General features: G+C 37.2%; 1 protein-coding gene and 1 non-coding gene across 4 annotated transcripts in view; both read left to right on the top strand.

The window, feature by feature from the left end:
• Positions 1-22,983, top strand: part of M1ap (meiosis 1 associated protein) — a 79,749-nt gene that overhangs the window by 1,049 nt on the left and 55,717 nt on the right. Inside the window, exons 1-2 of one of the 3 annotated variants that reach the window (XM_010631593.2) lie at positions 2,982-3,089; positions 12,045-12,336. In XM_010631593.2, coding sequence (XP_010629895.1) covers positions 12,097-12,336 — 240 coding nt within the window. In that variant the 5' untranslated portion in view covers positions 2,982-3,089; positions 12,045-12,096. Of the gene's footprint in view, positions 1-2,981; positions 3,090-12,044; positions 12,337-22,983 lie in introns of those variants that run through there. The other 2 variants (XM_010631594.2, XM_033765027.1) reach the window with 2 other exon arrangements.
• LOC117286746 lies at positions 10,389-10,493 on the top strand. The gene has a single exon (XR_004517867.1). It is a non-coding gene; the product is annotated as a U6 spliceosomal RNA (small nuclear RNA).

Below are 22,983 nucleotides of genomic sequence, written 5' to 3'. Positions count from 1 at the left end.
CGAAAACTGCAAATGCCAGTATCTGTACTATAGGGAAAATATGCAAGTGAACATACGCACCAAATTCCTGGGTATACACACACATACACACAAAGCTATGATGACAAAAAAAAAAAAAACTAAAAATCAGCCCTTACCTTTAGGGAGCTCATAGTGAAATGGCTCCCCAAATGTAAACAAATAACTGCAAATAAATGAGTGCAACACAAGCAATGCATGCTTGCCTTAATAACGTGTATCAAGAGGGATTTTTGTCTCAGAAAGGAGTTTCACAGAAGAGGCAGCATTTGAACTAAGTCTCAAGGATAAGTAGGCCTTTGAGGGTGAGGAGAGCAAATACTGCCTATAGACAGCTCCACTTGAATATCCTGCAGACAAGACAAATACATGTCCTGAACACAACTACCTTCCTCATCCTAATCCCAATTCTTTCTCAAAGCACTTAGTCCTCTAATTTATAGCCTTGCAGGTAATTGTTGGTTTCTCCTCTTTCATCCACATTTGTATTAGTTATCTAGGCTGCATAACAAATGTAACAAATTAACTTCAATATTTGGCAGTTTACAACGATAAACATTTATCTCTTGCAGTATTTCTGGTGCAGTTTCAGGAGTAGTGTAGCTGTGCTTTCTGACTCTGTTCTCTAATTAAGATTACAGGCAAAATACCAAATAGGGCTGCAGTCATCTAAAGGCTTGACTAGGGCTGGAGATCTACTTGCAAGATGTATTCCATGCTTAGCAATTTGGTTCTGGTTGTTTGCAGTTTTTATCCACATAGATTTCATGGGTTTGCTTGACTGTCTTCAGAACATGAAATGGCTTCCTCAGAGCAAGTTATCTAGAAGGGCAAGGCAAAAGCCACGTTGTCTTTTATGACCCAGCTTCAGTAGTAACATACAATTGTTCCTGCCATATTCAGTTGGTCGCACAGCCCAACCCTAGTGCATTTTGGGAACAACACAAGGTAGAACATGAGGATTTCAATTATCCACCTTGGAGGCTGACTACCATACCAATTAAGTATTCACAGTGTCCTGATAATTTTGACTCATAAACAGCTTATATCCATCCTTTCCCTTCCATTTCCATCATAGTTCAGGACCTATTTTCACTTCAAAATGTTAAAATGGGCTGGGCTTGGTGGCACATGTCTGTAATCCCAGCATTCAGGCGACTGAGGCTGGCGGATCATCACCCTGAGGCCAGCCTTGGCTACATAGTGAGTTCAAGGCCAGCCTGAACTATATAGCAAGAGCCTGTCTCAAAAAAAATTTTTTTGTTTCATTTCAAAATGCTAATTGACTTGATCTGATCATTATACAATATATAAACAAGTATCAAAATACCACACTGTACCCCCATTAACATCTACAATTATGTGTTAATTAAAAATGAAAATTTATAGCCAGGCATGATTCACATACCTGTACCCCCAGCACTCTGGAAGGCAGAGGTAAGAGGATTGAAAGTTTGAGCTCAGACTGGGCAACTAGGGACTCAGAGAGACCCTGTCCAAAATTAAAAATAGAAAGGGGTATGGATATACCTCAGTGTGAAGGTTCAATCCCCATTATAGCAAAACAAAATAAAATCTTGTGGAGAAAAAAACCTGTTTCCAATCTCTCCTTTACCAGACTATCATCAGGGTGCTCTTTCCAAAGTACAAGTAGGTGGATATGATGACTCCTTGTTCATTTCTTGCTTGATACTTGTGTTATCTTTTCCTTTCCTGTGGGTAGTTCAGAGGAGAATTTCTATTCCACCAGAGTTAGAGACCCAGACTAACCAGCAGATAAGGACCAGGATGGTCCTGCCTCATCTTAAATTTGTCAAAGTATTATTATAGACAGATAAGTTAGGTAGAAATATTATAGGCAGACAAGGCTAGGCTGGGAGGAGTCAGGGCACAAGATGAGAATATGTTACAACTGTGGCTAAAGATGCATCTGTTGAAGGCTTGGCCTCATGATAAAGACCTAATGTCTTCCACAAGGGACAAGCAATACTATAAAATGGCATCACCTGGCCCAATAAAGTCTGTATAGACATCAGTCACCCAGGTGGGTGACCAGGACCTCCTGACTCATCTCTCTTCCAAAAAATGTTCTTTCCATGTACCCTTGCTACATGACTTTCTTCACCATTGGATCAATATTACATAAGCGGCTATGCTTGTAATCTTACTGGTCGATCATAGTTTTGTCCACTTTGTACCCACCTCATGATTTTGTAACCACTTCGTCATTTTGTTCTATAAATCTTCCTCTGTAAAGTGGGGTCCACAGCAACTCACTCAGGTCCTCTCCTGCATCCCAGGAGCTATCTCCCTCAATACATATTTCGTACTCTTAAACCTCCTTTGTTCCTTAGAATTCATTCCTCAGTTTGGGGGAACATGAATGTGGCCTATTTGACGTCTAGCAGGTTGGGAGTTATATTATTTCCTCTATCCTTTGGAGGTCCTATATCAAAAGAAACTGTAGGAATCAGCCTCAAGGAAGCAAGGAGAATGAGTAGAGAGGAGAGGGACACACCCTTGGAACGGAGGAATTTGAAAGGATTTAAAAGAGCTGCTTCAGTGATTAAACTCTAACTTTCGGCGGGGTGGGGGCATTATTTGGGGATGTGCTGTACACCAATCCTAGCACAATGCCTGGTACAGGGTGTCCATCACAAATGATTACTGAATAAAATAGTGACTGAATGATGAGGAGGGGAAATGGTCAAGCCAAGAACATGGCAGAGGAGCTATTAGAATATTCCGGGGGAGAGGGGCGGCGGTATCTGAGGAGAAAGCATTGATTTAGCACAGTATTTCCAAGAGAGATGTAAAATTCTAAGAATGGAATAAAGGACTATTCCCTGGGCGCCGGCAGAGGAAGAGAGGAAGGTGCGCGAGGAGCAGCCTTAGGTGGAGCCTGAGGTGAACGCCGCGGACCACAGCGCCGCTTGGCCTCTCCCCGCGCGACCGCCGGAGGTGGTCAGCTGCGCGCGGGAGCCTGGCGGCCCGGAAGGCGCGAGCAGGGTCGGAGGCTTCCTCTCACGAGGTTGGTCTTCCCCGTGGTCGGGACCGGCGCGGGATTCCAGGTGTGGCTCCGCGGAGGCTTCGAATTGCTGCGAGAATGTTCAGACTTCTTTAGCCACAAAAGGGAAAATAACCCTAAGGTCACAGAAAATGTGTTCGTTTTTTTCTCACGTGAGGGGAAAACTTGAAATGTTTAAGGCCCACGAAAATTTATTAATTTATTATTATTGTTAATGGGAGAAGGGGCCCATGAAGGCAAAGATGCTTAGGACCCACCAACCCTCCCCCCCCCCCCCCGCCCCGGCCTGGGGGATAGAAGCCAGGGCCCCGCCTGTGCCTGAGGAGCTTTGGCACTGAGCTACACCCCAGCCCCCCACGAAATTTGCAATGGGCTTTTGACAGAGAGCCGCTGAATAATTTATCACGCGGTGAAGCGTCCAGCATGCTATAAAAGCTTAGGCTAGGGTACTGCTTTAATGTGGAGCCTCGACTGGGCTGTGGGGTGGGGTGTAGGGGGTGGGAAAAAATGTCCTGCCCAGGAGCCCAACTTCAGGCCTCTGAGTTTTGTGGATCAGAAAGATGCCTGGGGATGGAGTGGGCAGGAGATGGCTCCACCTGAGGATAGATTGTAGGTGGAAGACCCGGGGAGAACTCGGGGGCAGGGTAAGGAGTCTGGGTTTTGTTCCAAAAGGACTTAGAAGCCCTTGAAGGGTTTTTAGTGCTGGAGTGACTTGCTTTTGGGGGTTCAAGGCCTAGTTAAAGTTTAACCAGTTTTCAGGAGACAGCATTAAAAGGATGTTCTTGGGAAAAGTAGAGTATAGGATCAGAAATAAAGTCAGTCAAATGGGGCATGGACTACTCCTGTGATACTAGAAGTGGGAAAGTTAAGCCAGGAGGATCCCCATGTGTTCGACACCAGCCTGAACTAATAGTGAGACCCAATCTCAAAACAGAAGAAAAAAAAAAAGTCAGATCCTGTTTATTAGTATACCCAGACATATCAGGTGCATTATTTGATGGATAATGCATCTGAGGAGAGAGAGAGAGAAGAGAGCAGACCTTTTACCTCATTTAAAGGACAGTCTTCCAATTGCACCTTAGTGTGGGGTCTAAAAATGATTCAGCAAGCTGAAATCACAAAGCTTCTTTTTTGGTACCAGGAATCTCACACAGGACCCTGCACTTTCGAGGCAGGTGGCAGCACCACTAAGCTAAATCCCTGGTCCTCGCAAAGATTCTTAATGGAGGAAGTTACATTTGTTTTCTAACTCTGAAAATTGTCGAGACCATCTTGAACTACATAACAGGACCATGTCTAAAACCACCTACTCTCCATAATTTTCACTTCTAGCATTATCACTTTTTGTTTCTTCGCTTTACTTTTTTGGGGGGCCACTTCCTTCTTTCAATTTTTGATTTTTGTAAAATATCACGTGGATTCATTGCAAAAAGATAAGAAAGTAGCACAATTATCCATTTTGCTGTCTGTGCACAAACTGAATAACTTCACCGAGAGAATTGTCACAGGCAGGGATTTAGCTAAGTGGTTCTGTTCCCTGCCTCGCAAGTGAAAGGTCCTGAGTTTGATCCCTGGTATCAAAAACAGAGAGAGAGAGATGACATAACTGATTGTGGATATCATGTGTATCTGGTGTTTACAGAATTATTTGTGGGCTGAAGAACTGGGCAATTTGCACTAATTATGTAATTAAACTGTTGATGGAGGACTATTATCTACACTATAATAGTTGACATCTATATATGTTGAAACTATGCTGAGTGCTACCTATATCTAAAATGACAGTTTTTAGATATGAAAGAAGATGGGCAAGGGAAGTTAGGATCTATTGGTACCTATTTGTTTGTATCAGTTTGTGTTTCAAATCCAGCTTTCTATGAAGAAATTGTCCCATGCACTTAAAAGTATAGTTAAGAGATATTTATAGTATGTTATATCTTTTTTTTTTTTTTTTTTTTTTGGTATGGGGGATTGAACTTCGGTCCTTGAATTTGCAAGGCAGGCACCTGAACCACTGAGCTAAATCCCCAGCCCTAGTATGTTATATCTTGATAAATAGTCATTGATTAGGATTTCTGGTAGCAGATTATTTTCAATGGATTAACATATTCATTTTTTTCAACTATACTCAGTACATAATTGGAACTCAATTAAAAACTGTGGAATGAGGTTTGGTGGCGCATGCCTGTAATCCCAGCACTTGGGAGGCTGAGGCAGGAGGATCATTGTGAGTTCGAGACCACCTGAGCTACACAGTGAGTTCCACGTCAGTCTCAAATGCATAGTGAGACCCTGACTCAAAACAACCAAAAGAAAAAAAAACCCTATGGAATGAACAAATAACAAATTCCATGAATTTGGGAGGGAACTTTTTAAAAATATTTTTATTGGTATATTTTAGATATACAATACAGTTACATTCCTCTTTGGGATCTTGTACCTTTACATGACATATCTTGGTTCTTATTTTTTCCCCATTCCCTTAGCCTCCAGTCCCCCCTCCACCCTTCCCTATTTACAAATACTTTGTTTTCATTTTTTTCTTTTCTCATATTTTTTCTTTTCCCTTCTTACCATTCCCCTACTCCTCCCACTTCCCCTGTTCCTTTAGACCTTTTATATCAAGAATATCAAATATATCAATTATACATTTTGACCCTTATTTATACTTTTAGTTTATCACACCAGAGAAACGATGTGGTATTTACACATGTGTGTCCTATTAATTTCACTTAAGAATATGTCCTCAATGTGCATCCACTTAGCTATAAAGTCTCTAGTTTCTCATTCTTTATGGCTGAATAGTGCTCTGTTGGTGGTTTCTCTAGCAGTGCAGAAGCTTTTTAAAAGGATGAGATCCCAGTTGTTGATTATTTGTGCTAGTTCCTGTGCTACTGAAGATTTGTTCATAAAGTCTTTTCCTATGCCAATAGCTGGGCGTGGTGGCGCACACCTGTAATCCCAGCACTCTGGAGGCTGAGGCAGGAGGATCGCTGTGAGTTTGAGACCAGCCTGGGCTACATAGTGAGTTCCGAATCAGTCTTAACTACATAGTGAGACCTTGTCTAAAAAAAAAAAAAAAAACACAACAACAACAACACAACAAAAAATTCTTCCTAGCTTATCTTCCAACAAGTTTAGTGTTTCTGGGGTTTTTTTTGTTTTTGTACCGGGGATCAAACTCGGGTCCTTGCACTTGTGAGTCAGGCGCTGAGACCACTGAGCTAAATCCCCAGCCCCAATTTTTTTGTTGTTGTTTGGTTGGTTTTTTTGGTACCAGGGGTCAAACTCAGATCCTTGTGCTTGCAAGGCAGGTGGTGGAACCACTGTGCTAAATCCCTGGCCCTGGTAAAAGATAGTGGTCTACTTTTAATCTTTGGCAAGTTAAAAGCCAGTTTTTCAACACCATTTATTAAAGAGGCTATCTTTCCTCCAGTTAGGATTATTAGCTCCTTTGTCAAAGATGAGGTAGCTGAGTATGTCTGGAGTTGTATCTACATCTTCTAATCTATTCCACTGATCCTTGGCTCTTTTTCTTTGCCAGTATCATGCTGTTTTTAACGCAGTGGCTTTGTAGTATAATTTAAATTTGGGGATAATACTCCCTGCCATGTCTCTGTTGCCTAGAATGGCTTTTGCTATTCTAGGTCTTTTCCAGCTCCAAATGAATTTTTTATATTATTTTCTCTAGTCCTGTGAAATATACTGTTGGAATTTCAATAGGGATTGTATTGAATATGTATAGCAGTTTTGGAAGTATGGCCATTTTTACTATATTGGTTCCTCCCAGGAACAAGGGATTATCTTTCCATTTTCTTATATCCTCTTCAAGCTCTGTTTTCAGAGTGTTGTAGTTCTCAATGTAGAGGTCTTTTGCTTCCTTTGTTAGATTGATTCCTGAATATTTCTTTCTTTTTTTTTTTTTTGGATGCTACTGTAAAAGGGATTGTTCCCCTAATTTCTCTCAATGAGTCTGTTATTTGTGTACAAGAAGACTATTGATTTTTGAGTGATTACCTTGTATCCTCCGGCTACTCTACTGAATCTGTCAATTAAGTCTAGAAGTCTTTTGGCAGAGTTTTTTGGGTCTTCTATGTAGAGTATCATGTCATCAGCAAATAATGACAGTTTAACTTATTCCTCTCCTATCTTTATTGTTTTTATTTATTTCTCTTGTCTAATTGCTGTGGCTGATGTTTCCAAAACTATTTTGAACAGGAGTGGTGACAGTGGACATCCTTGTCTTTTTCCTGATTTTAGCATGAAGGTTTTCAGTTTTTTACCATTTAGTATGATGTTGGCTATTGCGTTTTCATAGATAGCCTTTATCAAGTTGAGATAAAGACCATCTATTGCAATTTTCTGCAGGGTTTTTATCATGAAGGGGTGTTGAATTTTGTCAAATGCCTTTCCTGCATCTATTGAGATAATCATATGGTTTTTGTCCTTGACTCTGTTAATATGGTGTATTACATTTATTGATTTATGTATGTTGAACCATCCTTGCATTCCTGGGATAAATCCAAATTGGTCAGGGTGTATGATCTTCTTGATGACACTGTGTATTCTGTTTGCCAGTATCTTATTGAGGACTTTTGCAGCTATGTTCATTGGGGAGATTGGCCTGTAGTTCTCTGTTTTAGTTGGGTCTGGTTTTGGAGTCAAAGTAATACTTGCTTCCAGGAATTAATTTGGAAGTATTGCTTCCCTTTCAATTCTATTGAAAAGTTTAAAGAGTATTGGCAATAGTTCTTCTCTAAATGTCTTATAGAATTCAGGAGTGAATCCATCAGGACCTGGGGTTTTCTTTCTTGATAAATTTTTTATTATGTTTTCAATTTCACTCTTTGAATTGGGGTGTTTAGAATTTTTATACCTTCTTCATTCAACTTTGGTAATTCATATGTATCTAGAAATCTGTATTTCTTCTGTTTTCCATTTTATTAGAGTACAGGTTCTCCAAGTAGGTATTGATGATCCTCTGGATTTCTGCTGGATCTGTTGTGACTTCTCCTTTTTCATTTCTAATTGCATGTATTTGAGCCTTTTCTTTCCTTTTTTGGATAAGGTTGGCTAAGGGTTTCTATATTTTATTTATTCTTTCAAAAAAACAAGTCTTTGATTCATTGATTTTTTTTTGTATTGTTCTCTTAGTCTCCATTGCAATTGATCTTTATAATTTCCTCCCTTATACAAGCTTTGGGTTTGTCTAGCTCTTCTTGTGTCTAGAAGCTTAAGATTCAGCTTTAGGTTGTTTATTTGAGCTTGCTCTATTTTCCTAGTGTAGGCATTCACTGCTATTTCCCTTGTTGAACTACTTTCGTTGTGTCCCATAGATTCCTGTTTGTTATATTGGCATTATCATTTATTTGTAAAAACTGTCTAATTTCTTCTTTAATTTTCTCTGTGACCCATTGGTTGCTTGGGAGAGTGTTATTCAATTTCTTTGTGTTTGCAAAGTTCTTGCAGTTTCTTTTGCTATGGATTTCCAGTTTAATTGCACTGTGGTCTGATAATATACACGAGATAATTTCAACTCCTTTACATTTACTTAAACATGTTCTATGAGCTAGTATGTGGTCTATTTTGGAGAATGACCCATGTGCAGCTGAAAATAAAGTATATTCTGATTTTGTGGGGTGGAACACTCTGTAGACATCTATTAAGTCCATTTGTTCAAAAGCTTGGTTCAATTCTAGTATTTCATTGTTGATTTTTTGTCTAGATGACCTGTCTATTTGTGACAGTGGGGTATTTTGGTCCCCCACTACAATTGTATTAGTGCTTATTTGGTTTTTCATGTCCCTTAACATTTGTTTTGTATAGTTGGGGGAATTAGTATTTGGTACATATATATTTATGATTGTCATCTCTTCCTCTTGGATTGTTCCCTTTACAAGGGTATAGTGACCTTCTTTGTCTCTCTTAATTAGTTTTGGTTTGAAATTTACTTTGTCTGGAAATAAGATAGCTACCCCTGCTTTTTTGGGGATCCTGTCATATGGAGAACTGTTTTCCATCCTTTTACTTTCAGTCTGTGAGTTTGTTTTTGGATTAGGTGTGTTTCTTGTATGCAGCATATTGTTGGATTTTGCTTCTTAATCCATTCTGCCCGTCAAAATTTTTGATTGTTGAATTGAAGCCATTAACATTAATGGTTATAACTGTGATTTTGACTTATCATCTTTGTGTTATTATGTTGTTGTTGGCTCTTTTTTAATTTCCCCCCCTCTGAGAAGGAACTTTGAAGACAATATTTTCACACATTCATCTGAAGAAACACATCTATCTCAAATCTTTTTTAAAATTTTTGTCATAAAGATCCACTTGTCTGGGCCAGGGATTTAGCTCAGCGATTCGGTGGCCTGCCTTGCAAGTGCAAGGACCCGAGTTCAATCCCTGGTACCCCCCCCAAAAAAAGATCCACTTGTCATAAAACAGGTTTTTGAATGGAGACAGATACTAAACAGATACTAACAGACACTAAAATCAGGAGATTCTAGCAGCTAGCTGGAAAAAACCCTTTATCACATCCATGTATGGATTGGCTGGCACTGGGAGAGAGAGATAGTGGCAGCTAGCTGGGAGAGATTTCATCCATGAATGGATGAGCTAACACCAGGAGAGAGAGAGAGATGTAGCAACTAACTGGGAGAGGAATTAGGCTTATATAGGTTTTGGAGGAGCAAAAAAATATTTATGATATGCTCAGGTGTGTACACAATTACTGGACTTCTCGGCATGAGGGAGGTTATATACTACATTTTTAGTCCATTTGCTATTTACTGAGAAGCTGCTGTTTTTTGCTAAAAACAGACTGTTTACTTTGTCCCGTTTGTTTGTGAAGGATTCACTTAAGTCAGACCTGACAATTTTGTTTTTTGTTTTTTTGAGACAGGATCTCACTATGTAGTCCAGACTGACCTTGAACTCATTATATAGCCCAGTCTAGCCTTGAATTTTCGGTGATCTTCCTGCCTAGCCTCCTAGTGTTGGAATTGCAGTCCTGTGCCATCCCTCACATCATTTTTAAAGATTCTAAATTCCACAGTGTTTCTGAGAAATATCACAATTATCTTTCTCATAAAGAAATTTTAATTTGCCCTGCGTTTTCAGCTAAAAAATTATGTAAAATTATTTTAGTTACTAGAGGTAGAAATATATTTTTGTCTCTTATCTTGTTTTTTGTTTTCTTTTATGTTCTTTTGAGATACTATCATTGATAAATATAACTTATATAGAAAAATGTCATAAAATCATGTACATATAGTTCATTATGAATTAATCATTCATGTAACCACAATAAAGATCAAGAAATAGAACATTTCTTTGCTTTGACAGCTTGCTTTGGCAGCACAAATATTAAAATTGGAATGATACAGAGAAGATTAGCATGGCCCCTGCAAAAGGATGACATGCAAATTCGTATTAAAAAAAAAAAGAAATAGAACATTACAACAACGCTACCCCCTTGTCCCTTCTAGTCATAGTACTGACCTTTTCCACAGAAAAATCACTACCCTAATTTTTGTGATAATCATTTCTTTGCTTTTCTTTACAGTTTTATCGCTGTGTGTATATGCATCCCTAGATAGTATAGCTATTTTAAATTATTTTTGAAGCTATGTAAATGGAATCATGTTATATGTATATGAATGTATTCTGTGTCTTGTTTTTATTCAATATTAATTTTCTTAGATTCATCTGTGTTGTTGCTAACTGTAGTTCATTCATTTTCATCAGTGTATGTGTGAATATACCACAATGTATCCATTCTAGTATAGATTAACATTTGTTTTACTCGTTTTGCATTAATTGTGAACAAGATTATTATAATCTTTTGCTGCTTTCATCTGACTTTATTCATGTACCCTGGTGCGTATCTTTTTGCACAGGTTATATTATTGAAAACAAAAAATCTGAAAAGATCTACAAATAAATTGCTATATTTAGTGAGAGAGTACAGAAGTGTTTTCAAATGCAAAATTAATATACAAAAAGTCAATATAGTTCTATAATTTGCAAAAAACTAAAATTGAAATTTTAAAAGATGTCATCTAAATTAATATTTAAAAAAGAAGAGATGTACCAGGAATGGTGGCCCACTACTTTAATCCCAGTGTTCAGGAGGCTGAGGCTGTAAGTTCAAGGCCAGCCTGGGTGGGCTACATAGTAAACTCAAGACCAGCCTGAACTCACCAGTGAGACCCTGTCTCAAAACAAAACAAAACAAACAGAAAGTGACAAGGGATGATGGTTAAACCAGTTAAATTTCTTTTATAATCACAGATTACTTAGTTTTCCAAATTTTTTTATTTAGCATTGATTAAATACATTTTTCTAGAAATTTGTTCATTTTTTCAAATTTATTGGCATAAAGTTGTTCATTGTGTTTTCTTAGAACCCTTTTCATGTTTGAGCAGTTGTCATGTATCCCCTTCTCATTCCTGATAATGTCTCTTTGCACTCATTTTTTTTGTTATTTCTTTATTTGAATCCTGGGAAGGGTCTTGAAGAGAGTTTAAATTTTATGTTATAGGAGATAGGAACAACCCAGTCATTTTAACCAAGGGAGAAATGTGATCATATTTTTATTTGCAAGGATTACTATGGATAAACACTGCTAAACACTGATGAATAAAATTAATGAGATAAGTTTTACACCTTTGGAAATCTCACAATATAGTGGGAGATGCAGTTATAGCAACAAATTGTTACAGTAAAAGCTAATAAAGAAAGTTTAGAAGGCAGATACTTTAGTTTGAAACTGAAATTTGACTTTTGAGTAACTTTTTCATTAGCATCTACAAGAATTCTCAGGCTTATCGTCAAACATCTAGACCCCTTGGGTGCTATTAAATGAAATAGCCTAGAAAGGCTTGATTTAGTACCCAGTCTGACTCTTTTCTGGGCCTAGTACCTCAACTTGTATTCTTTGTTTCAACAGAGCACATAATTCAATTTTGTGAAAGCTAAGGATTTCTTTCCTTCCTTGTAGGTATAAACAATATCCAGGCTGTGGCTGTAATTCTAGCTCTGGACTGGCTGCCATGCATCATGGGCGAACTATTGGCAAAGGGCCCCCCTCTGCCACCCAGATTAACCAGCACCCTCCACGACTTCTCATTGTGCACATTGCTCTACCATCCTGGGCTGACATCTGCTCTAACCTCTGTGAGGCTCTGCAGAACTTTTTCTCTGTGGCCTGCAGTTTGATGGGCCCCACTCGCATGTCTTTGTTCAGTTTATACATGGTACAGAACCAACATGAGTGCATCCTCCCATTTGTGGTAAGTACATTTATATTTGTTCATTTTATCTTGGAAGAAACTATGAGGTTTCTGGAGCAAAGATCATGGTCATGATTATGGATACCATTACCTATACTGGTTTTCCATATCCATTAGCCTCAGGTCTCCCAGTAAAAGTCAGATGTCATCCTGCATATACATATGGAGACTCTTACTGCAGAAGAGAAGTCCCAAAATAATTAACTCAGTGGTTAAAATAGTCTCCACTCCTGAGATGAGAGAAACTTAGGCATTTATTCTTCTTTGAAATGTAAAAAGCTGACTCCCTTTACCTCCTTTGAAATATAAACAATAAGGAAGTAAATCTACAAATCTCTTCATAGGTCTCTGACTATTGAATAACACTTTAACATACAAGACATGTCCACTACACCAGGTACCAGTTTTCTTCGCTCAGAAAACCCTAATCAGACAAAAAACATAACGAAATTTGAATTATTTTCAGGTAAAACTAAGTCCCCCTAGGTTTTAAAAAGCATTTACATTTGAATGTCATCATTTGAAGACTTGACTGAGTTTGGAAGATCCATTTCCAAGATGATATTCACATGGCCCTTGGCAAGAGTTCTTTTTTATTATTATTAGCATGTGTATGTCTCATTTTACAGAATCAGCTTCTCCCAGAGCAACTGACCCAAAAAGAATGGAAAAGCAAAGCGGAAGCCAAAATACCTCTTATGTCCCTGTCTCAAAAGTAATACAATGAATGTGTTTTTTCCCTGAGATTAACAACATAGAAAAGATGTGTGTTCTAACAACTCTTATTCAGCATAGTACTGCAAATCCTAGGCAGCACAGTAAAGTAAGAAAAGGAAATAAAAGGCATAGTTTGAAAGGAAAGAAATTAAACTGTCTTTATCTGAAGATGACATAATGGTCTTTTGGATGTTGTATTACTACCTTTTTTTTTGGACTGGGTATCAAACTCAGGACCTTGCACTTGCAAGGCAGGTGGTGGAACCACTGAACTAAATCCTTGGCCCTTTATGTTATACTACCTTTTGAGGACAAGAGTGTCAAAGAATTTGTGTGGATAAGTTTAAATCACCACAGTTCTCATTTAGAGATGTACCAAACCCTTGAGCCAAGTGATTTGTGCCTGGATTCTCAGATACAGAAGCTCAACCCTCAGGTTTTTCCTCACTGGCAGTTTTACTGCCAAGAAATTCTTAGTACATCAACCACCAACTCTCTTGTAACATATAACAAAGCATTTGTCATTTTCAAACACACAATTCACACAGATTTGCAAATATGTTTGTTTGTTTCTTGGTTTTTGTTTTTTAGGAGATAGGGTCTCTCTATGTAGTGCTGGACTTGAATTTATGTAACCCAGGCTAGCCTCAAGCTCATAGTGATCCTCCTGCCTCAGCCTCCCAAATGCTGGGATTACAGGCATGTTCCACCATGCCCAGCTTGTTTCCTAATATGTTAATAACATTAAGTAGATACTGTATATATAATGCTTACTATATGTGAGATATCATACTAAATGTTTCTTTATAACTTTTACTTGTATCTTTTTTTTGTTTGTTTGTTTGTTTGTTTGTTTTTTAAGATAGGATCTCTCTATGTAGTTGAAACTGACCTGGAACTCACTATGTAGCTGAGGCTGGTCTCGAACTCACAGGGATCCTCCTGCCTCAGCCTCCCAAGTGCTGGGATTACAGGCATGCACCACCATGCTCAGCTCACTTGTATCTTAATACATTGCATTGTAATGTGTCATTGGGCAAATAGAGTTCATATACACAAACCTAGATGTTATAGGTCCACCACTCAGTGTGGCCCTTATTGATGCAATCGAGATGCAGTGAATGCAAGATGTATAAGACTGCTGTTGTCATAACACAGTATATTCTTTTACGGTAAACTTTTTTACTAATTCTTAGTGCATTCTAAAATGCCTGTAATAGCCAAGGGTGGTGGCACACGCCTTTATCCCAGCACTCAGGAGGCTGAAGCAGGAGGATCACTATGAGTTGGAGGCCAGCCTGGGATATATAGCAAGTTCAAGGCCAGCCTGAACTATATAGCAAGATCCTGTCTCAAAAATAAGTAAAAAAAACAAAAACAAAAAACTGGTAACATAGTAGCATATTGTTATCAAGCATTATGTGCCACATATAATTGTACTATACTTTGTATGATTGGCAGCACAGAATCACCACAAACATATGAATAATGCTTTACACTGTAATATTACAGTGGCTACGACTTCTCCAGGCAACAGCAATCTTTCAAATCCATTATAATCATATAGAATCACTTGGGTATATACAGTCCATCATTGACTACATGTTGGGCTGGAGATTTAGCCCAGTGGTTCCAGCGCCTGCTTCACAAGCACAAGGACCCGAATTCGATCCCCAATACCAAAAAAAAAAAAGCAAACATCATTGACTACATGTTGTTTATTGATGTATACATTCAAATAATTTTTTAAATCTACAGTGTTGTCTTTTAGCCTCTAAATCTTAAACTTATTTTACTAGTTCTCAATTACTATTTTAAATGGGATACTAATATAATGAGCTATATAAGTCAGTCAACTTGCCAACAAGAAACAGAGGATGTACTCAAACTGAATAATTTTCAGAGATATAGAAAGGGAATACTTACAGAAGTGAAGGCAGAATTTAGGAAAAGTGAACAAAAGATGGCACAAAAATCAGAAAATGCCTAGGACTATAAAGGAGAGAGCCATCAAATGAGCTACCTGGAGGACCTATGGCCTTTGTTAAAGAAAACTTAGTTCTTATGAAAGCATTATAGAAGCCTTTTCCATAACTATTGAAGTAATTAGAGGGGCTTTGGCAATGAAATTTCCCAGTGGAGAAAAGAGTTTGATCTCAGCTCTGAACACAGCATTGGCAAGTGGGAATTTTAGTCAAGAAGAATGGCTGGAGTCAGGAGGTGGAAAATGTTACTAAGAAGTAACATCACATGTAAAGGAGATTTTTTACTATTCCAGCCTAACAAAATTCTTGCTGAAGATAGGCCAGGTAGCTAGACATTACCTGGGGTGGTGGTAGATCACTTTTAATCAATTAATGAAAGTGATGAGATGTTGAAGGCTAGAGTTCTTGCCCTACTAACTTAGCAAGGGTTTTTGCTAAAACTGAATTATACAAGGAAGTACACAGATAGGCCTAGAGAGAAACTCAGCAGCCTGATTAAAATTTAGCCAAAAACTATAATAGTACACAGGATCCCAGTGGGATAATTAATAGTGTGAAATAGGAAGAAAAGGGCTAAAGGTGTAGGGAAAGTGGGAAGGGTAGGGGAAAGGGAAAAGAAAAAATATGAGAAAATGAAAAAAATGGAAATAAAGTGTTTGTAAATGGGGAGGGGAGGAGGAGATGAAGGAAGGGCAGGGACAAGGGGAAAAAATGAGAACCAAAACCTGTCATGTAGAGGTACAGGATCCCAGTAATGAATGTAACTGTATTGTATACCTAGATTGTACCAATAAACTCAATAAAAAAATAAATAAATATAAAAAATTTTAGCCAAGCAAAGAATCTTTATCACCTTCAGTAGAGACAGACAGCTATCCAATGACAATGTGATAGGGAGGGGAATAAATACCTTGACCTTACTCTCCTCCCAAATCTACATCTCTTGCTTGTGCCAGCTGGAAGAAGAAGTGTGAAAGGAGCTCAATGAATCAATCACTCTAGATAAGCTTCCTGGGCTCAGATCAAGATACAGAAAAGTAGAGAATCATATGCAAGGTCAAGTGAAAGATATACAGAATAGGGGGTTATTGGAAGATGAACTTGTGTTCCAAACAAAGATAAAAAGATTTTTTGTTCCTCTTCAAGTGGCTGTGTTATATCCTCTTGACTCCCCAGTACATTTGGCCCTTGTTGAATCCCTTGATCCCTTAATTACTCTATTAGGAAGACAGACATCTTTAGATCAGAAACCATTGACTTGTCAGAGCCTAGGAAGAGAGCTGTTTCCAGGTGTCAAATAAATCAACAAGCCAAAAATTAAATGGTTAAGCCTTTAATCACTCTAAAATAGTATAAGCAAGAGTCTAAAATGGAAACAGTATCTCCTTCCTCTGTTCCACCCCCCACCCGGCTCCCCATGAAAAGTGTACTGGCTGAGGGTCAAATGAATCAGCACAGATGTAAAGATCATCTTACTGATGAGGGAACCCTGTATAAAAGGCTCTGGCAGTTTTATGGCCCTGGGATTGGGGAAAGCAAAGAGAGAAGGATAAGAGTGGAAAAGTACTGAGTACTGAGTCAGAGTAGGAAAAGTATCTTCAACATTTCTCCCTTATTTCTTCATAAGAAGCTCTTGGCAAAATTCCCGGTGGAAGTCATAGTGCATGGCCTCAGATAAAGAGACCTAGGAATGAAGGTGCTACAGATAGGAATACAGATATTCCAAGAACAGTGTAGGCTGGAGAGGCCTAAGTCCTTAACTGGAACCCTTTTCAGAGGCTGCAGTGCATTATCTGTGCACCAAGTCAATGCAGGGAGGGCAGCTTCCCTCCCCCACCACCTCTATAGGACCTGCTGTATAAAGCCTTTATATTTGTGTGTGATCAGGCCTGAAAAATCAAGCAAAGGTTTTTAACCAGAATTCAAACTATTCACTGATCACTCAGAAAAAATTATGAGCCAAAATATCCTTCCTGCAGAATAGTAAATCCAACCCTATTTACTAGTTCAGTAAAATTACAGGAACAGTGCTGCTACCTTATATATGGAACAATCTAACCTTTATGAAAAAATATGACTTTAAATCCTTTATCATTGTCCTATTTAAATATATGATATTTTCTATCTGCAGAACCAGCTCAAAATATAAATATAGAAAGATAATGTGGGAAATTGTATCCAAGATGAGTATCTCCTTATGTTTAATTTTTGAGTATGATGAAATAATTCTGAACATATTATAAGAAATCACAACAGAGGACCCATAATTAAAATATTAGAATTTCTTTTATATCCATTGTACCCTTAATATAAATAATTCAAATCAAAATGATCCATTTTCCCTCTAAGGGTTCCAGAAGAATGTCCTTAATGTGAAGGTCTTCCCAATTCTTTTAATTTTTCATGTCAATGAAGAAGTTATTTAAGTTATATATTATATACAATAAACTATTAGGACTCAGAATGTTCTAATTTCTCTATGACACATTTCCTTTAATAGCTGACATTCAAATGAAATCACTGCAAGGTGAAAATAATAGCGATATATTAATCAATATAAAAGTAAATTCCTTAAGAAAGATAATATAAAACTATAATTGAGTGCTACAAGAGGAGGGAAAGAGTAAGAAAAGGAAAGATACTATTCATCTTCACTATGGTGAATTGAATATTACTAAAGAATAGCAAGGGATTACGTAAACATAGTTACAAAAATAAACACTAACACCAAATACAAGCCTTTCTAATTAAAACAAGAAAAACACATGCAAGTGTGTGGGGTGCTGTTGGGGGATGCTGGTTGGTGGTGCACACCTGTAATCTCACCACTCTGGGAAGCTGTAGCAGGAGGATCTGAAATTTGAATCCAACCTGGACAACTTAGTCATTTAGCTGCACCCTGTCTCAGAATAAGAAATAAAGAGAGGCTGGAGATGTAGCTCAATGCAAAGGCCCTAGGTCTACCCCAATAGTTCAAAATAAATAAATAAAAAGAAAAATATACACAATAGAATTTTCTAAAAGCTGTAAAAACAAAGTATACAATAAAATAAGAACTGCTGGGCATGGTGGCACACGCCTATAATCCCAGCACTTGGGAGGCTGAGGCAGGAGGATCACTGTGAGTTCGAGACCAGACTGGGCTACATAGTGAGTTCCAGATCAGTCTCAACTACATAGTGAGACCCTGTCTCAAACCCCCGCAAAAAAAACAGTGTAAATGAAATAAGAACTAAAAACAAACATGTTTGGCATGTAAATAAATGCAATTATGTTAAAAGCATCTACTAAAATGCTTTTTTATTCTACAGATTTTATCACAGCAAAAGTCTGATGTATTCCAAAGAATCAGCTCAAAGACTCAAAGTGATTCAGAAAGGTTGAATAAAAGAGTAGGCAAAAGTATAGTAGGCAAACACAAACTAAAAAAGTATCCTGATCACAGACAAGGTTGAACTTAAGGCAAAAAGCATTAAATAAAACTAAGGATGGCACTGTAATGCTAGGACATAAGACATAGTGATCAAAAGGCCTATGGAAGATAGCACAGGGGGATTGTTCGAAGAGAAATCTTTGAAAATAATCAGTTTTAGATACCTACACACCAAATAACATGGTGACAATTTTAAGAGAAATCTGATCATATATAGATCTTCTTGACGTAAGATGGGGTATGTCCTGATAAGCCAGTTGTAAATCAAAAATACATTCTAATGCTCCTACTAAATGTCATGGCTTAGTGACAGTAAACTGTAATGTATTAGTTGTGCACCCTTATGATCACATGGCTAACCCAGAGCATCATAAAAGAGTATCTTTCTGCATTTCACTAGCCCAGGAAATGATCAGAATTCAAAATTTGAAGTACAGCATCTATTGAATGCATATCACTTTTGTACCATTTTAAAGATGAAAAATCAAAAGTCAAATCATCATAAATTAGGGACCATCTGTGGAGTTACCCTCCTAAAGTGCTCATGGATTGTCACAAAAGCCAATCGCACATTAAAAAACAAGCCTGAAAACTTTAAAGATGTCCACAAACATAAATAGTTCAGCCAACATTCTTTGAATGTTCTTTGAACATTCTTTTCCACCGTTGGAGGAAATCCAAGATCCAAACTGAATTACAAATATCTATAAAAATAAATACTAGTGAAAAAATTACAAAAAAAGGCAATGCTAAGAGAAAAATTCATGCCTTTAAGCTATGTTAATTGAAGTAATTTAAATTATATTTTAAAACAACAAAGATAATAGAAATGAAACAAAGAGCTAAACAAAAAAATAATAAAAGTTTAAGGAAAGCTTCATGAAGGAAACAGTAAAGATAAAAACAAAAACATATATAAAATAAAAATGGCAGAAAAAAATCAATAAATTCAAGAGCTGGTTCTTGAGGGGGTCAGGAATAGATAAACCAATAGTTTTCCTAGTTTTAGGAAAAATATTGGCGTACAAGGCACATATACACAAATAAGATATGTGGAAAGTAACCTCAGTGGGTAAAATACATGATTACTTCCCCATGAAAATATAATTGCTAAAAGTGACTTCAGAAGAGATAGAATATCTAAACTGGCTGGGTGTGGCAACACAGACTTGTAATCCCAGCACTTGGGAGGGTGAGCAGAAGGATTGCCATGAGTTCAAGACCAGCCTGGGCTACAGAATGAGTTCAAGGCCAGCCTAAGCTACAGAGCAAGGCTATGTCTCAAAAAATCTAAGCTGGTCATTTCCCATAAATTGAATTAGGAAAGTTGTCAAGAGCTACTTTCCCCCAAAAAATAAAGCACTGTTGCTAATTCACTTGATTGTTAACAGGATCACATAATTGTCACTATTTCTCTGTAAGCCAACACTCAAGTTGCCTTTGTGACACTAACAATGCTAGAGTATATTCCCAGAGAACTTGGTTGTTGGGCTAACTACACTCTATCCTCCTCTCCCAAATTAACAAAGGTGGTCAGATCTTTGGGCTGTGGCAAAGGATTATAGTTAGTCATGCCAAAAGTACATCCCTGAAGAGCAACTAAAGAGATTTCTATATCAGCAACTAAGTCTTTAAACTATAAATATCCACAAACCTCAACACAAAACAAAACAAATAAAAAGAATAGAAACATGAGAAGAAAAAGCAACAAAATTCCCAACTCCCCAAAACCAATCCAGGGGCACCTAGAGGCAGAATAGCATAAGTCAAGACCTGAATTTCTCAGATTAACTGAGAAGGGTAGAAAAGAGCTCAAAGTATTAGAGAAGATATGACTAAACATAAAGTAATAAGCAAAAAGATGCAAAAGCTTTCAGAAAACACAAAATAAGCTAGATGAACTAAACAAAATGATTTAAAAAAAAACATGAACAACCAGTTTACCAAAGAATTAGTCCATGAAGATGTTTCAATCAGAAATTCAGGTGATTAGAAATCATACTGAAAATATGGGCAGCAGAACCAACCAGTGTTGGGACAGAATTTTGGAACTAGAAGACAATGATGCCTTTAAGAACCAACCACTCAAAGACACCTTAAAAACATCAACTGAACATGAAAAGTGGATCCAACAACTGCCAAATGATGCAAAGAAGATTAAGAACAACTGGAATAACTGAAACATCAGAAGACAACACAAATGTCATTAAAAAAAACTGTGCACAGAAATAATGGCAGAAAATTCCCCAAATATAGAGAAATAAATGCACAGATAAGCATATAGAACTCCAAATAGCCATAATCAAAAGAGAACCTCTCCGCACTACATTATACTCAAAGTACCAGAAGTCCATCACAGGAACAAAATCTTACAAGCTGTTAGAGAAAGGCAACAAATCACATATACAGGTAAACCATTAGAATTACAACAGACTTCTCTACATAAGTCTTAAAAGACCAGGAAGTCTTGGAGTGAAGCCCTTCAAGATAATGACTTACACCCCTGACTTACATATTCTGCAAAACTTTCTTTTAAAATTAATGGAGAAGTAAGGTATTACCATGACAAGAGGGATCTCAAAAAATTCATGACCACCAAACCAGTTTTTAAAAAAGTTCTCAAAGATCTCCTAGAAAGAAACAATGGAGCCAATAATGCCAGTAAGCCAAAAAGAATGAATACACCTGGCAGGATGACTAGCTAAACAAACAGGGCAAAAAATTGGAAAACAGCAACAGGAAAAAAAAAGCAATGATAAGGATAAGTTAATATTTCTCATTAATAACTCTCAATGTGAATGATCTTAATTCTCCAATCAAAAGATTGACATCCCTATTTTTAATGTTCATACAGAGATTTCTTTAACTGAAATACCAAATAGTTTCTCTGATGTGAAAAACTATAATAGTATGCGGGATCCTAAGGAGATAATTAATAATGTGAAATAGGAAGTAAAGGGCTAAAGGTGTAAGGAAAGTGGGAAGCGTGGGGAAAAGGTAATAAGGGAGAGGAGAAAAATATAAGAAATTGAAAAAATGGAAATAAAGTGTTTGTAAATGGGGAGGGGAGGAGAGAGTGAAGGGAGGGCAGGGACAAGGGGAAAAAATGAGAATCAAGACCTATTATGTAAAGGTACAGGATCCCAATAATGAATGTAACTGTACTGTATACCTAGATTGTACCAATAAACTCAATAAAAAGAAAACAAAAAAGATTGACAGAATGGATCAAGAAAATGCCCAACAATCACTTCTTGTCCTTTTGGCTAAGATCAAGTGAAGAAAATGCCCAACAATATGCAGTATGCAAGAAATACATTTAATTCAAAAAGAAACAGAATAAAACATACACGTTTATAGTAGCACAATTCATAATAGCTACATCTTGAAAACAGCCTGTATATCCATTAACAGATGAATGGATAAAGAAAATGTGGTATTTCTACATTATGATGTATTACTTTGTTGTAAAGAAGGGTGAAAAACTTGAATCATTTATAGAAAAATGGATGCACCTTGAGACCATAATGTTAAGTGAAGTAAATCAGATACACAAGCTTAAATTTAGCATGATCTCTTATATGAAAAACTCAATATGTAAAAAAAGTGTGAAATAAAGGATAGATAATAAGAAAAGACAAAAAAAAAAGTTATTGGCTAATCCAGCAAGGACACTGTATCTAAAAGTGTGCCTTGATTTAGTATAACTGTCTTATTTGTTTAACGTGAGGGTTTTTGCCTAGTAGTCTAGTTGTTGATTTGTATATATAATGATTAACTTTATAGGAACTTGTAAGTAAGTGAATCTGATGCTGGCAAAATAAAAGAGATGGAGGGAAGAGGGGAGAAAAGAACTGAAATGCATTATTACATTATCATGTGACAGGAACCTAGAAAGAAGCAGGGGTAGCTATTCTATTTGCAAACAAAATGGATTTAAAGCCAAAAATGACCAACAGAAACAAAGAAGGTCACTACATCCTTGTAAAGGGAACAATCCAAAAGGAAGAAATAACAGTTATAAATGCACCACATACCAGTGCACCCAGCTATATAAAATGAATATTAATGAACATGAAAAAATCAAATAATCACTAATACAATTTTAATGGGGGACCCTACTACCCCACTGTCACAAATAGATCAGCTAGACAAAAAAATTTTTAAAAAATATCAGGACTAAACTAAACTTTTGAACAAATGGACTTAATAGATGTCTAGAGAGTTCTACTCCACAACATCAGATTACACATTCTTCTCAACCACAAACAGGTTGCTTTCCAAAATGAATCAAATACTAGCTCATAGAACATTCTTAAGTAAATGCAAAGGAATTGAAATTGTCCCAGGCATATTATCAGACCATAGTGCAATGAAATTGGAAATCAATGGCAAAAGAAACCACAAAAACTTCATAAACACATGGAAATTAGGGCTAGGGATTTAGCTCATTGGTTTTGGTGCCTGCCTTACAAGGGCAAGGACCTGAGTTCAATCCCCAGTACCAAAAAA

This window comes from Fukomys damarensis, unplaced genomic scaffold (assembly GCF_012274545.1).
Source record: "Fukomys damarensis isolate Sample0158 unplaced genomic scaffold, DMR_v1.0_HiC HiC_scaffold_2, whole genome shotgun sequence".
Lineage (NCBI taxonomy): Eukaryota > Metazoa > Chordata > Mammalia > Rodentia > Bathyergidae > Fukomys > Fukomys damarensis.
This window is presented reverse-complemented; position numbering and strand designations above follow the sequence as displayed.